Here is a 13,935-nt window from a genome sequence, read left to right as displayed (position 1 = left end):
AGGTCTATAGGAAGACCAGGGGTGCTACATATTGGAGGGAGCAGCAGTGCCTCCTATTTGATTCACTAATTAAACATGCTATTTAATGCTAAGAGTTATGTTATATAATGGACATTCAACAGGTCCCCTCTCAAAGGGATGTTTATCATGTAGCCATGACTGGATTATCAGGATTCCCTTCTTAGGTGAACTACCAGGAGAGCCTAGCAGCCCTGACTTGCATATAGATTTTTCATGTTTTTCATATATCACATCATGAATTCTCTTTATACTTAGGAAGTCTCCATTTCCTTGTGTATGTATCTTCCAGCTGAGAGAGATAAAATAAAACATAAGGATAGTTTTATGAAATGTATAAAAGTTAGTGAGTTAAATACTTGCTTCCTGAGTAGGCACTTGGAGTTTTCACATGTTCAGAGTTCTTGTGATCAGAAGTCATGCTCAAAAACTGTTGCTTCAGCCAAGCCCCTCTATCTTCTTCAAATGCCTTTCTCTGAAAAAAGAAATATCAATTTATATTCTGTACAGAAAGTGGTAGGTTTATAATGATTGATTTGCTTTGCATGTACAATCAAAGTGAAGTTCATTCTTATATTGAAAAAGTGGGCAGTTTAACAGAGACCTACAACTGTGAGATCCCTGAAAGGATCAAATGGCAAGGGTGTCTGCAAACTCAACCCCATGGTTTGGCTCACAAGAATATGCTAAGAAGGTCCTTGCAAGTGCCTCTCACTTTACCTTAGGGCAGGGCTTCTCGAACTGAGGGCTGTGAAGTTATGTGGGGGAGTTGCGAGCTGTCAGCCTCCACCCTAAACCCTGCTTTCCCTCCAGCATTTATAATGCTGTTAAATATATTAAAAAGTGTTTTTAATTAATAAGGGGGGGTTACACTCAGACACTTGCTATGTGAAAGGGGTCACCAGTACAAAAGTTTTAGAATCGCTGCCTTAGGGCTTTTGGCCGGGAAACTACCAGTCAGATGCTAAACCTACCTTCTATGCAGCTGCCACAAACGACTACAGCTCAGTGGCGTAAAGGTAAAATAAATAAATTGGTAAACTAACCTAAACTCAACTCCACATTCCCCCAATGAGAAGTAGGTAAATGCTATTTACCCTCCACTACAATACTACGGTACTGATCATCTCGCAACTCCAAGTGACTTCTGGGAAGAGAAAAAAGAGCTGGAAAGTAATCCTGACTACTCCCACCCAAATCTGAGAGAAAAGAATGAGGGTTTCCCTTTCATGTTACTCTGTAAGCAAGGGAGGAGAGAAGTGATGTCAATATCAGGCAGTCCTCAAAAATCCAGATGGCAGCAGGATGGGGAGGAGACAGTTCCTGTACCTCTTAAGAGACCAGACAAACAGGAGGTATCAAGGAAGAGAGAGGACAGGATGTAAGAGCAAGGGAGCAAATTTCCCCATTGTTCAAAACTCTTCTTCCTATGTCCAAAGGAGACACAACAAACCCCAACTCTAGGCTCAGGGGCTGCTGCAAATTTTTCATAAATCACAATACAGAAACAGTATTAAAGCATAAGAGGAGAAGCAGTAGCAAACTTACGCATGCAGTGATGCTGCAATCTGGACTACAGGTTTAGACACATTTGGTTAAACTTAGCAATAAGCCTGTAATACAGTTTAAGAGCAAATCCTATATACTCTCACACTCTTATTAAAAATATTTTTTAAAGTAAAGTGAAAATGTGGAGAATTTTATAAAGTCTTACTGGAACTGAAAAATATTGATACAATGTGAATCAGTGCTATGTATGTACCTATAGATAAAGTCTAAGGACAGTATGTATGCTTGTATGTAAGTAAGTAAAGAAAGAATAGAGTGCCTAAAGTTAGGTTCTTAAGTCTCTGTTTAGATACCTAAATAAGTGACCTTATTTTCAAAAGCACATGTGCAGATATTTGAAAATCTTGGCCTAAGCTTATAAAAAGAAAATGAAAATTAGTTATCCTAGGTCAAACAACTGTATTTGCCAATGTCTGTATACAAAATGTAGTATTCTGTTATGGGCGAACAGAGTAATCCATTATATTGTCATTAGTCCTGCATCACATGGTTTACAAGATATGGCGGAGGAGAGAGGAGAGAGAGATCTTCCAATAGAAAGACAATAGCAAAGGGATAACAATACACACAAATGCATATTTTCAACATTGGCTAAGTTTTTCCGCTTACTGAGGTTACAAGACTGGCTAATCTTCAGTATTAAAGATCAAAGGCCTATAAAGATACCCTCCCTTTTGAATACCTCAAGTCCTAATCTAATAGCAGCTTCTGTAAAACTTCTTCGCTCTCTCTCAAAGTTCTTTTTTTGTTCTCTAAATAGTTTCCATTCTTCCTGGAGGCGCTCTCTTTCTTCCAACAAATAACAGTCCTGTAGTAACACAGAGGTATCATCATCATCACATGGAGACATAAGCTGCTGCTGTAGGTATAAGGAACACAAGTCAGAAATGTTATTTAGAAATCACCATTCAGACTTAAAATATGTTTCTACAAGTTTAGATTTAGATGTGAGCAAAAGTTTATTACATGAAAGACAAACAGGCTTGGTTATAAATGGGCCACTGGCACAGGAAATTACGAAGTGTGGAAGAAAAAACTGCAGAAGGCAAACAAAGACGTTTAGCACCCTATTCAGAAAGCTTTGGAAAGTAGATGAGCTAAGCTTTCTGAATAGGCTGCTAAACTTTGTTGCCTTCTGCAGATTCTCCTTCTATATGTTCTAACTTCACAACAAAATACTGTTTGCCAAGGTGAGAGTCACATCCCCTCTCCCTCTGCTCCAGTCTCCACCGTTATCAAAAGCAGGAACACCCAAATAAAAGGAGACATCACTAGAGTGATGCTTCAATTCCAACCCGAAGAAGGGAGGAAAAGAAGAAAGTACAGTTAAAAAAAAAACATCAAAAGATTTCAACCTGTAATAGTTGTTGCTGAGTTTTGATCATTTCTTTGCACTGCTGAATTTCTAATTCTAGCTTTTCAGTTTCCAGTTCATGGTCCTCTCTTGAAATTACATCGCTGCCATTCAAAGCCCCTGAATGCGCACGTGACACTAAAAACAGGAAAAAAGAAAAAAGTTGTTTTTTTATAAATAAAGTAAAAGAGGCAGCCACTGGTAATGTCTTTCAATAAAGACGCTAATTTAAGATAAAAATGGTTTACAAAATAAATTAAAAAGCATTTTAATATGTATCTGTCCGATCTTGGAATTTGAAAGACCCTAGATATGTCTGAATAATCACAGAAAATACTGAAAAGTTCTAGCAGAAATATACAGTACTGGATCTCTAGACGATCAGCCAGATATAAATTACAATTCAGTGGATCATTTTATTACAGAGAACGACAATACCATTGAAAGACCCTTAACTATTTCACAATTTCTGGGCTTAGCAATTGTCTCTCTGGACCCCTACTTGTAAAACAAGTAGTGTGCTTTGAAGGCAAATAGTTTAGACAAAGTCAGATAGGAAGAGTGAGGGAAGAACCTGTTTAAAATAAAACAAACTCTCCGTGATTTAGATAATACTTTTAGTATAAACCTTGTTACCGAGCTATTTGAAGATACTATAAAGAAAAGCAAGTTTAACAGGTTTTGAACAAAATAAAAACAAATATTAAGAAATCAACACTCAGACAAGACAAGAACAACAAAATAAATTCAGGGAACTATTTCCTTATTACACATCTTAACTTTTGGATTATCCTACCCACTCCTGGTATGAAGAGGTCACCATTCGGTAGCATATAGACCAGGGGTAAGCAACCTATGGCACGTGAGCTAATTTTCAGTGGCACTCACACTGCTCAGGTCCTGGCCACCCATCTGGGGGTTCTTCATTTTAATTTAATTTTAAATGAAGCTTCTTAAACATTTTTAAAACCTTATTTACTTTACATACAACAACAGTTCAATTATACATTATAGACTTATAGAAAGAGACCTTCTAAAAATGTTAAAATGTATTACTGGGACACAAAATCTTAAATTAGAGTGAACAAATGAAGACTTGGCACATCATTTCTGAAAGGTTGCCTACCCTTGATATAGACAGACATGCACCATGATCTGCCATTCTCTCTCTGGGACAGAGAGAGTCCTTTTAGGCTAGGTATTAAGAGAAGTCTTAGACTCTGGTGGCAGCCTTTGCCTAGACCACAAGCAGGCTCCCCACTGCCTACTAATAAAGTCTCTCCAAGATAGCTTCTGAAGCTTGCATTCTACATTTCCATGGAAACAGCACGTAACCACCAGAACATTCTATGGCACTTGCCATTTCAACTTCAGAGAGTATATTGTAGCTCACAACACATGTGCCTCATTAATCAGAATTCAGATATTTTAACCACAATAAAATGATTAGTATGACACATGAGTGGCCTACACAGATCTCAATATGAGATCAAAATCTGGACTTGTGCAAAACCTTATTAGCTCTTGAATTTAGTATTGTAATAGCAATATTTGGCCAAGAAAGGTCAGGTCCTTTGCATATGAAGGTACAATTTCTATGCAGGAGGGGAAAAGTAGTTCCTGTTCCCCATTCCCAAAAAATGTTATTAGAGGTAGGTGAGTGAAAAGGTCAAAAGGTCTGCATGGACTCCTCCTGATGGTCGAAATGACAGACTGGACTTCTAGATAGAGTGCTTCCACAGATGTGTACAGGCTGAAATTGTGAACAAACAGCATCACTTGCTCCATAACCTCAGCCATACAGAACACAACGCCATCCACAGCCTCAGAAACAACTCTGACATTATAATCAAAGAGGCTGACAAAGGAGGTGCTGTTGTCATCATGAACAGGAGACTGCCAGGCAACTCTCCAACACCACATTCTACAGGCCACTATCCTCCAATCCCACTGAGGAGTACCAAAAGAAACTACATCATCTGCTCAAGAAACTCTCTGCTATAGCACAGGAACAAATCTGCACACACACACACACACACACACACACACACACACACACACACACACACACACACACACACACACACACACACACACACACCCCTCTAGAGCCCTGACCACTGGTATTCTATCTGCTATCCAAGATCCATAAAGCTGGAAATCCTGGACACTCCATCATCTCAGGCATTGGCACTCTTACAGCAGAATTATCTGGCTATTTGGACTCTCTTCTCAGAACCTATGCTACCAGCACTCCTAGCTATCTTCAAGACACCACTGACTTCCTGAGGAAACCACAATGCATTGGTGATCTTCCTGAAAACACTGTCCTGGCCACCATGGATGTAGCAGCTCTTTACACAATACTCCATATGAGGATGGACTAAAAGCTGTTAGGAACAGTATCTCTGATGAGGCTATGGCACACCTGGTGGCTGAGCTTTGTGACTGTCCTCACCCACAACCTTTTCAGATTTGGGGACAACTTATACATTCAAGTCAGCGGCACTGCTATGGGTACCTGCATGGCCCCATAGTATGCCATTTTTATGGCTGACTTAGAACAATACTTCCTTAGCTTTCATCCCCTAGTGTCCCTCCTCTACTTGCACTACATTGATGACATCTTCATCATATAGACCCAAGGGAAGGAGGCCCTTGAAGAATGCCACCTGGATTTCAGCAATTTCCACCCCACCATCAACCTCAGCCTGGACAAGTCCACACAAGAGATCCACTGCCTGGACACTACAGTGCAAATAAGTGATGGTCACATAAACACCACCCTATACCAGAAACCTACTGACTGCTATACTACCTACATGCCTCCAGCTTCCATCCAGGACACATCACACAATCCATTGTCTACAGCCAAGCCCTAAGATACAATCGCGTTTGCTCCAATCCCTCAGACAGAGGCAAACACCTACAAGATCTTTATCAAGCATTCTTAAAACTACAATACTCACCTGCTGAAGTGAAAAAAACAGATTGACAGAGCCAGAAGAGTATCCAGAAAGGACTGGCCTAACAAGGAAAAACAACAGAACACCACTGGCCATCACATACAGTCCCCAGCTAAAACCTCTCCAGCACATGATCAAAGATCTACAGCCTATCTTGGAAAATGATCCCTCAATCTCACAGACTTTGGGAGGCAGGCCAGTCCTCACTTACAGACAGCCCCACAACCTGAATCAAATACTCACCAGAAACTATACATCACACCACAGAAACACTAACCCAGGAACCAATTCCTGTAACAAACCCCGTTGCCTACTCTGTCCCCATATCTACTCTAGCAACACCATCAGAGGACCCAACCACAGCAGCCACACCATCGGGGCTCATTCACCTGCACATCTACTAATGTGATATATACCATCATGTGCCAGTAATGCCCTCTGCCACGTACATTGGCCAAACTGGACAGTCTCTATGTAGAAGAATAAATGGACACAAATCAGACATCAGGAATGGTAATATACAAAAACCATTAGGAGAACACTTCAATCTCCCTGGACAGTCAATATCAGATTTAAAAGCAGGGTGGATAAAAATCTATGATTTTTTTTAAAGTAAAAAAAAATCAGAATTTTTAAATTTAAATCAGATGTTTTTGATAAAATTCTTTTTGAGGAAAAAACCCATCTAAAGATAGTTTTAATTAAGATACACTATAGATCAAAAATATCTCATCATGGAATAGGGATTATAAATTCTAATTCTATAGCACAAGACAATATATTCATGCAATGTTTAAGAAAAGTTTTGTAAATGATTTCCAATTGTTCATGGATTAGGGACCCAATCTTATGGTTTCCAGGGGCTTCTGTATAGATTATTTAGGTTAATCTTTCTATCTATCCAATGGGACTCAGTGCTCAGTCTAGAAGATACCATCAGAGATGCTTAGTTCTCAAACTATGGATTTGTGTCTCCAGAGATAACATGCTTGTTAACAGAACAAATATTTTTAAATAAAATAAATACAATATAAAAGGTGAGAAATAACAGACCTCAACCCTATTGTCCCTCTGCAAATTTGTGTACACAGGGTCAATCCCCTACCTCCCTACAAGTGCAAAGTTTCAGAAAGTTCAATGAACAGAAGATTGTTGGAGGCGGAATAGATCTGGACAAGGAGAAAAGTCTGGAGATAAATTTAAGCAGGGAGGGAAAGGCAGTAGAAACAAAAGTGAAACTGTTTGAACAGCATATTCCAGAAGTCTTGAGGTCTTTCTGAGTGTAGCCTTCATTGATTTGAGATCTACCACACTATTCTCTCACTGGAAGGGAAAACCTGTAATGGCAGCAGGCCATAAAAGAGACCAAGTTTGGGAATATTTTAATGAAGTTCCTCTACCTGTGACGAATATGTGTTAAGGTTGTAACAACCAGCAAGAATGCTCTTTTATGTAGGAATCCATGATTAAACAGAGTCTTCCTGACCAGTAAATCCACCCTGTTTAAAAGTAGCCATCCTTCAACAAAAAAAGCTTCAAAAACAGACTTCAAAGAGAAACTGCAGAGCTACAATTCATTTGAAAACTTAACACCATTAATTTGGGTTTCAATAGGGACTGGGAGTGGCTGTCTCACTACAAAAGGAATTTTCCCTCTCTTGGTATTGTCACCTCCTCAATGTGGGTGCGGACCACATCCACCTTGACTGAATTGGCCTTGTCAGCACTGGTTCTCCACTTGTAAGGTAACTCCCGTCTCTTCATGTGCCAGTATATTTATGCCTGTATCTGTAATTTTCACTCCATGCATCTGAAGAAGCTTATGCCCAAATAAATCTGTTAAATTTTTATGGTGCCACTAGACTTCTCATTGTTTTTGTGGATTCAGACTAACATGGCTACCCCTCGGATACCTAAATACAAATGTTAAGCATTTTTATCATATCATGCTTAGATCAGAGTCTCAAAGCAAGTGACTCAACCTGAAAGATATAAGGTTTTAGATCTTTTCAAGGCAGGATTAACATTTTAATTGAAAAATATCTGCCTTTTTCCTCCATGGCACAAAATGAATTCCATTCCAGAAAATCTGATTTCCAAACATCACACCAAAAAAATAAAAAAAATAAAAGCCAGTTTCTACATTTATACTGAATCAGGTAAACTGAAGAAACCTTTTAACTGAAAGTTATCCAGTTCTTCAGAATCCACTATATTTTTGGAATTATTAATTTCATTATAAAAACCTAGAGGGGAGTTACTGTAATATAGCCTATTTTTCATTGGAAAAGTAAGGGCTCAATATATTCTATGAGCTTTATGAAGGAAACACAGATCAAATGAAAAACATTAATACAATATTATGGTTATAACCTTTCAAACATTTATCCCAGGAAGGGGGAAGATTGGAGAAAGATGTCTTATTTCCTACAACAACTGCCCCCCTTGCACATACATAATATTTTTTAATTATTACATGTTATGTTACTTTAATTTCAATGTGCAGACATAACCATTTGTATATCTGGATGACTGCATTATGAGCCAAATCTTGATCCCACTAAAGTCAGTGGCAGAACTAATGACTTTAATGGGAAGAATCTGGACATTGGTGCACATATACAAAACCAAAAACTGATGACAGAAACACCGCAAACATGCGAAATGATCTTTTTACTCTGTATAGCTGCCTCTCAACCAGTTTCTTCTTACTCCCAAACCTACCAAATCAATATTCTTCAGAGCAAGCATTCTCAAACATTATCATAGTGTGGACAAATTTTAATACAGGCATTTTTTCATTGACTATCTGCCTCCCATTCACAGTTTCGTGGGTGACCTCCCTGCTTGTTCATGATTGCATAACATCCACCTGATAGCTAATGGAAAAGTAAAAATATTTATGTATTTTAGCTATTTCTAATGCTATTTAGCAGCTAGAAATTAAAAGAAACTAGTACTATGCCACCAGCCAGTTCTGTCTAGAAAGCCATGTGAAGTCCAAAAACTTTGAAAATGATTTAGATACTTTTTGTTCTTAATTATTTCAAGTTCTTTTATTTTCACAACACTGGTAACTCAAATAGCCAGGATGACAGACAACAGAAGTCAAATTTAACACAGGCCACCTTTCTGCTGAAGCCAACAATGAGAGATCTCTTCCTTCAACAAATGATAACCTCAGTCAGGGATAACAGGGTCGCTACATGAGAGTTTCTCAGCCCTTCTGTAATTAAATCTTTCATATTTCTATTTCTGTTGCATGGCACTTGAGGCAACCTACCGTGTCGTGATTTTTTTAATGTTCTTCTAAAAACTTTCTAGCTTAGGTATTGTTATGTCAGATGGGTTAGAGTATAACAAACACCACTATGGAAATGGAGTTGCCACAAACATCATGATGATGCAGAATACAGGCTTATGATGACACTCACCTTGGTTATCCAGTTTTTCAACATGATTTTTCAGCATTCTCCACTGCTTTCTAATGCTATTGGTAAGCTGTTCTCGCACAGTTTCACAAGAAAGTTCCCACATATTCTCTTTATTTAATTCTACAGCATCTTCCTCCATGTCTGATAGTACCTGTAAAAGCAAAAACAAGAGTCTGCTGAAGCAATCCTCTATATTTTTCTATGGGCCTTATTAACTGTATGAGGGAACAGGAAATTCTGAGTTTCCATTTAAGTGTATTTGCCTAGTTTGGACCTGGCAGGGAGTTTGACTCCCTAAATGCATGGATTTCAGGGGTTCTGCAGGGCAGACCTTCCACATTACTTCCTAGCTGCCCTTGTCCCCAAATATGCAGAATGAACATCAGCCAGCAAGATACTGATGACACAAACACACATACCCCTTCCTGAAGTAGAGATTTAAGGTTCCGAGGAGTCAAGCTGCTAAATCTTCTCCCTGGCAGCTGCCCTTGAAACACCAATTCCGAGAGTGAGGAGCTCACTATGCAGCATGTGACATGTTTTAAGAACATGGGGGTTGGGCTTGTATGATCTTATATGTGGGGATTACTCATCTAGACAGAGGCAAAGAATTATCCTGTGGAGAGCAAGTAACTGGTTCTGCCTCCTTATCCACAGTGCACCAGTGGGGGCAAAGGCAAGATGAGTGAGAAGAGGGGGTGAAGTACAGTGAACAATGCTGTGGAGCCAGAATTCCCTTATTCCACTTCTCTTTAGCATCTCTAGGCCTGATGCACTCAATATAAATCCTCTCTACTCAGCAGCAGATAGAAAAGACTGGATCCTAAATTAATTCAGACAGATAAAACTGATGTGTTTAAGAGTGGAAAAAATGGTTCCTCTACATACGGTGCAACATTTACTCCTAAATGAAATTTAGTGCTTCTGGGGGGTTTGGAAACCACAATATTAGCAAAGGAGGGAACAGAGAGAAATTTAACATTCTACCTAATTCCATCAAGACAATTTTTCTTGAGGTTCCTATGTGTATAGTGCCTAGCACAATGAGGGCCCAATTCTGACTGGGCCTCTGGCTGCTACTGTAGTAATAAATATTAATATCAGTAGTACCCTAGTCCAAAGCTCTGCATTCCAGGCCAAAAACCTCACAGGGCTCAGTATAATGCTGCTAAGTAACAAGAACCCAAGCCACCGGTGTGAACATTGGGGCAGCAAAAGATGTTCAGGATGTTTTGTTTTAAAACAAAGTTCATTTAGGCAAGTTTGATTTGAATCAGTAATAACTGCTTTAAAAACAAAACAAAGAACCTCAAATAGTTATAGGTTTCAGAGCGGTAGCGTGTTAGTCTGTATCAGCAAAAAGAATGAGGAGTACTTGTGGCACCCTGGAGACTAACAAATTTATTTGGGCATAAGCTTTCGTGGGCTAAAACCCACTTCATCGGATGCATAAATAATGTGTTAGTCTCTAAGGTGCCACAAGTACTCCACGTTCAAATAGTTACATTTTCCTTTTTTACATATATAATTTAAGTAACTTTTTGATCATTGGATTACTGTACATAAGTATCAATAACTAGCACTGATTTAGCTGGAAGTTACCAGGAGATGATTATAATTCCATTTTTAGAGGTTTACCAAAATTTCACCCTGGAATGAGTAGAACTGTAGAAATTTGATTCAGTCACCTACGAACATCTTATTGCAAAGCATGAAGTCCTGTTATTCCTCCAGTTTGTCTTGGTACACAAGCACATGTATGCCTCAGTCCTGAAGCTGGATCTGCAGGGTGGCCCATAGAGTTTGGGCCGAAACCCACTGTCTTCACTGCATCCCAGCCGGCATGGGAGTCCACCCGTGCATAGCCATTTACAGGACTGTAGCCACAGTATGTAACATGCATCCTATGCATAAATGGGGCCTTAGCAGCGGAACAGTTCCACAATACTGAGTTGCAGTACTGCATTACAGTGGAGTTGCATCTTACGCGGGAGTTAGGTTCTAAAGTCAGCACATAAGTCGAAAATTGCGTATAGTCAAACTTACCCTTGAAAGTCCCTTAAATCACCCATAAAGTACAGTATACTGTACATGGTTTTGTGTATACAGTAATATGTATAAGTGTATAATGTATACAGTAATGTACAGTATATAATAAAGAGTACATATGTAAAATATAATTTTACAAAAGTACTGTATTTTTAATTAGAGGGGGTAATTACAGGGGGTCGTCAGGGCTTGATGTCGATCCAGGAAACAGGAGTGACAGAGCTTGAGTGATGGAGAGCAAGTCGTAGACGAAGGGGTTGGCTCTGGTTCAACTCGAGAAGTTGATTGCGTAGGCTCATCTGCTGCTGGCTATTTTTCCTTGAAAAACATGATGATCGGCAACTGTCGCTGTTGTCTGCTCAAACATTTCTTGATAATGGTCTCAAATAATCCGTAATACTACCGTGTGATTTTGAGGCTTCGTTCCATAGAGGGATCGTAATCAGAAATTAAATCATTCAAGTGTTTCACTGTTTGGAAATACTTCAGCAAATTTATGAAGATTCCAACTTGCTGGCTCTTCCTGTTTGTCATCATCTTCATCTTCTGTAGACGATTTTATCAGTTCCTCTAACTCTTCATTAGTCAATGTTTCTCTATGGCTCTCAATTAATTCTTCAATTTCTTCCTCAAGGATGTCAACAAAACCATCTCCACCCACTTGCCTGAACAATGTGTTTCACTTCTTTGTCAACTGTTGGGAAACCCTTAAAATCATTCAATCTTTCCATAGGTTTCGCCAACATGCATTTACTGTTTCAGGCTTAATTGAATCCACTGCCTGTTTAATACAAGTGATGCAATCGGCAATGTTGAAGGACTTCCAACACTCCATTACATTAAGATTGGGATCAGCATCCATAGTGCTACATATCCATGAGAACGTAAGCCTCATGTACGTAGCCTTGAAACAGCGAATCATGCCTTGATCAAGAGGTTGGAGGATGGAGGTGGTATTGTGGGGGAGAAAGACGACTTCAACATCGTTATGTGCAAACCGGAGTGACTCAGGGTGGCCAGGAGCATTGTCTACAATCAGCAACACTTTAAAGTCAAGTTCTTTCTCTTCAAGGTACCGCTTGACCTCCAGAATGAAACACTTGTGGAACCAATCCAGGAATAATGCTTCCATCACCCAAGCCTTTTTATTTGATTGCCAGAACACAGGCAGGAGATTTTTGTTCTTGCCTTTTAGGGCATGGCGATTTGCAGCCCTGTAGAGCAAGCCCGGCTTTATTAAATGCCCAACCGTATTGCCACAAAACAACACAGTCACACAGTCTTTAGCTCCTTTGAAGCCAGAGGCTTGTCTTTCTGATTTCAAAATGTAAGTGTGGTTGGGCATTTTTTTCCAGAGGAGCCCAGTGTCATCAGCATTAAAAACTTGTTCCAGAAGATAGCCCTTTTCTTCTACGATTTTCTTTAATTGTTCGGGGTAGCTTTTTGCTGCCTCTTCATTGGCAGATGCAGCTTCACCAGTAGTCTGCACGTTTCTGAGGTTGAAGCGGGTCCTAAAACTATTAAGCCAACCTTGGCTGCCTTTGAATTCCTTCTCAACAGAAGGCTGTCCCTCTTCGGCGGGAGGTTTGAACAGCACATACAGGCTAAGAGCCTTTTCTCGCAATGTGTTGCCATCGATAGGCACACGTTTACAATTCATGTCTTCCAGCCATAAGTTTAATGCCTTTTCAGTCTTCACTAAAGTCTTATCACGCACCTGGTTCGTCACTTTAGCAGTTACTGGAGCACTTGATGCCACGGCTTGACATATTTCTCTCTCTCGAATCTTGATGGCACGGATGCTAGATTCGTTGTGGCCATATTTACGCACCATGTTGGAGACTGCCATATCGTCTCTCAGTAAGTCCAACACAGCCAGTTTTTCCTCCAACGTTGGAACAGATCGCTGTTTCTTTGGTTGAGCACCAGATGAAGTAGTTGGATTGCGTTTAGGGGCCATGTTGTACGAAAAATCTGTATCTTTAAATACTACAATCACACTCAGAGCAGCGAGATGCTCACACTATGAGAGGCATGTGGGAACTGAGACCGACTGAGGGAACAGCAGATTCACGTCTCCCATCTCATGCTCACTCCGGGGCATAAGCTCACTAGGTGGAATTGCCCGCACTATTTACAGGTATTGTGTTGTTTTTCTTTTTTTTGCCGAGCGTGTATAGTTGAAATCATGTAAGTTAAATGCGCATATGATACAACTCGCCTGTATAAAGTGGAATTTCAACCTACAGTAAGATTCTTTCCTAAAGGAGGAGTCAGACACTTAACATACTAATTAGAGCACTAAACACACCATGGTCCTGTTTTGCCTGCTGCAGGATATACGAGTAATTCTCAGTGAAGTTAAGGGGAATTACTCATACCCTGTGGCAAGAATGCCGAGCCCAATGTAATATCTCAATTACAGTAAAATGCCTAAAACTACTGAATTCCCCAAAACACCACTTAATCAAGTAGCTCTGTTAGACATCTCATCCACAATGGTTTTGATTCTAAAGCACATTTAAAAGATTCCTTTATGATTATA

At 39.6% G+C, this 13,935-nt stretch overlaps 1 protein-coding gene across 7 annotated transcripts in view; it reads right to left on the bottom strand.

The window, feature by feature from the left end:
• Positions 1–13,935, bottom strand: part of SSX2IP (SSX family member 2 interacting protein) — a 52,499-nt gene that overhangs the window by 2,410 nt on the left and 36,154 nt on the right. For 5 of the 7 annotated variants that reach the window (XM_030573685.1, XM_030573687.1, XM_030573684.1 and 2 more), the window contains 4 exons: positions 9,342–9,492; positions 2,943–3,079; positions 2,270–2,446; positions 382–493 (listed from right to left, as the gene is read on the bottom strand). In XM_030573685.1, coding sequence (XP_030429545.1) covers positions 382–493; positions 2,270–2,446; positions 2,943–3,079; positions 9,342–9,492 — 577 coding nt within the window. The remainder of the gene's footprint in view (positions 1–381; positions 494–2,269; positions 2,447–2,942; positions 3,080–9,341; positions 9,493–13,935) is intronic. The other 2 variants (XM_030573689.1, XM_030573690.1) reach the window with 2 other exon arrangements.

This window comes from Gopherus evgoodei, chromosome 8 (assembly GCF_007399415.2).
Source record: "Gopherus evgoodei ecotype Sinaloan lineage chromosome 8, rGopEvg1_v1.p, whole genome shotgun sequence".
NCBI lineage: Eukaryota > Metazoa > Chordata > Testudines > Testudinidae > Gopherus > Gopherus evgoodei.
This window is presented reverse-complemented; position numbering and strand designations above follow the sequence as displayed.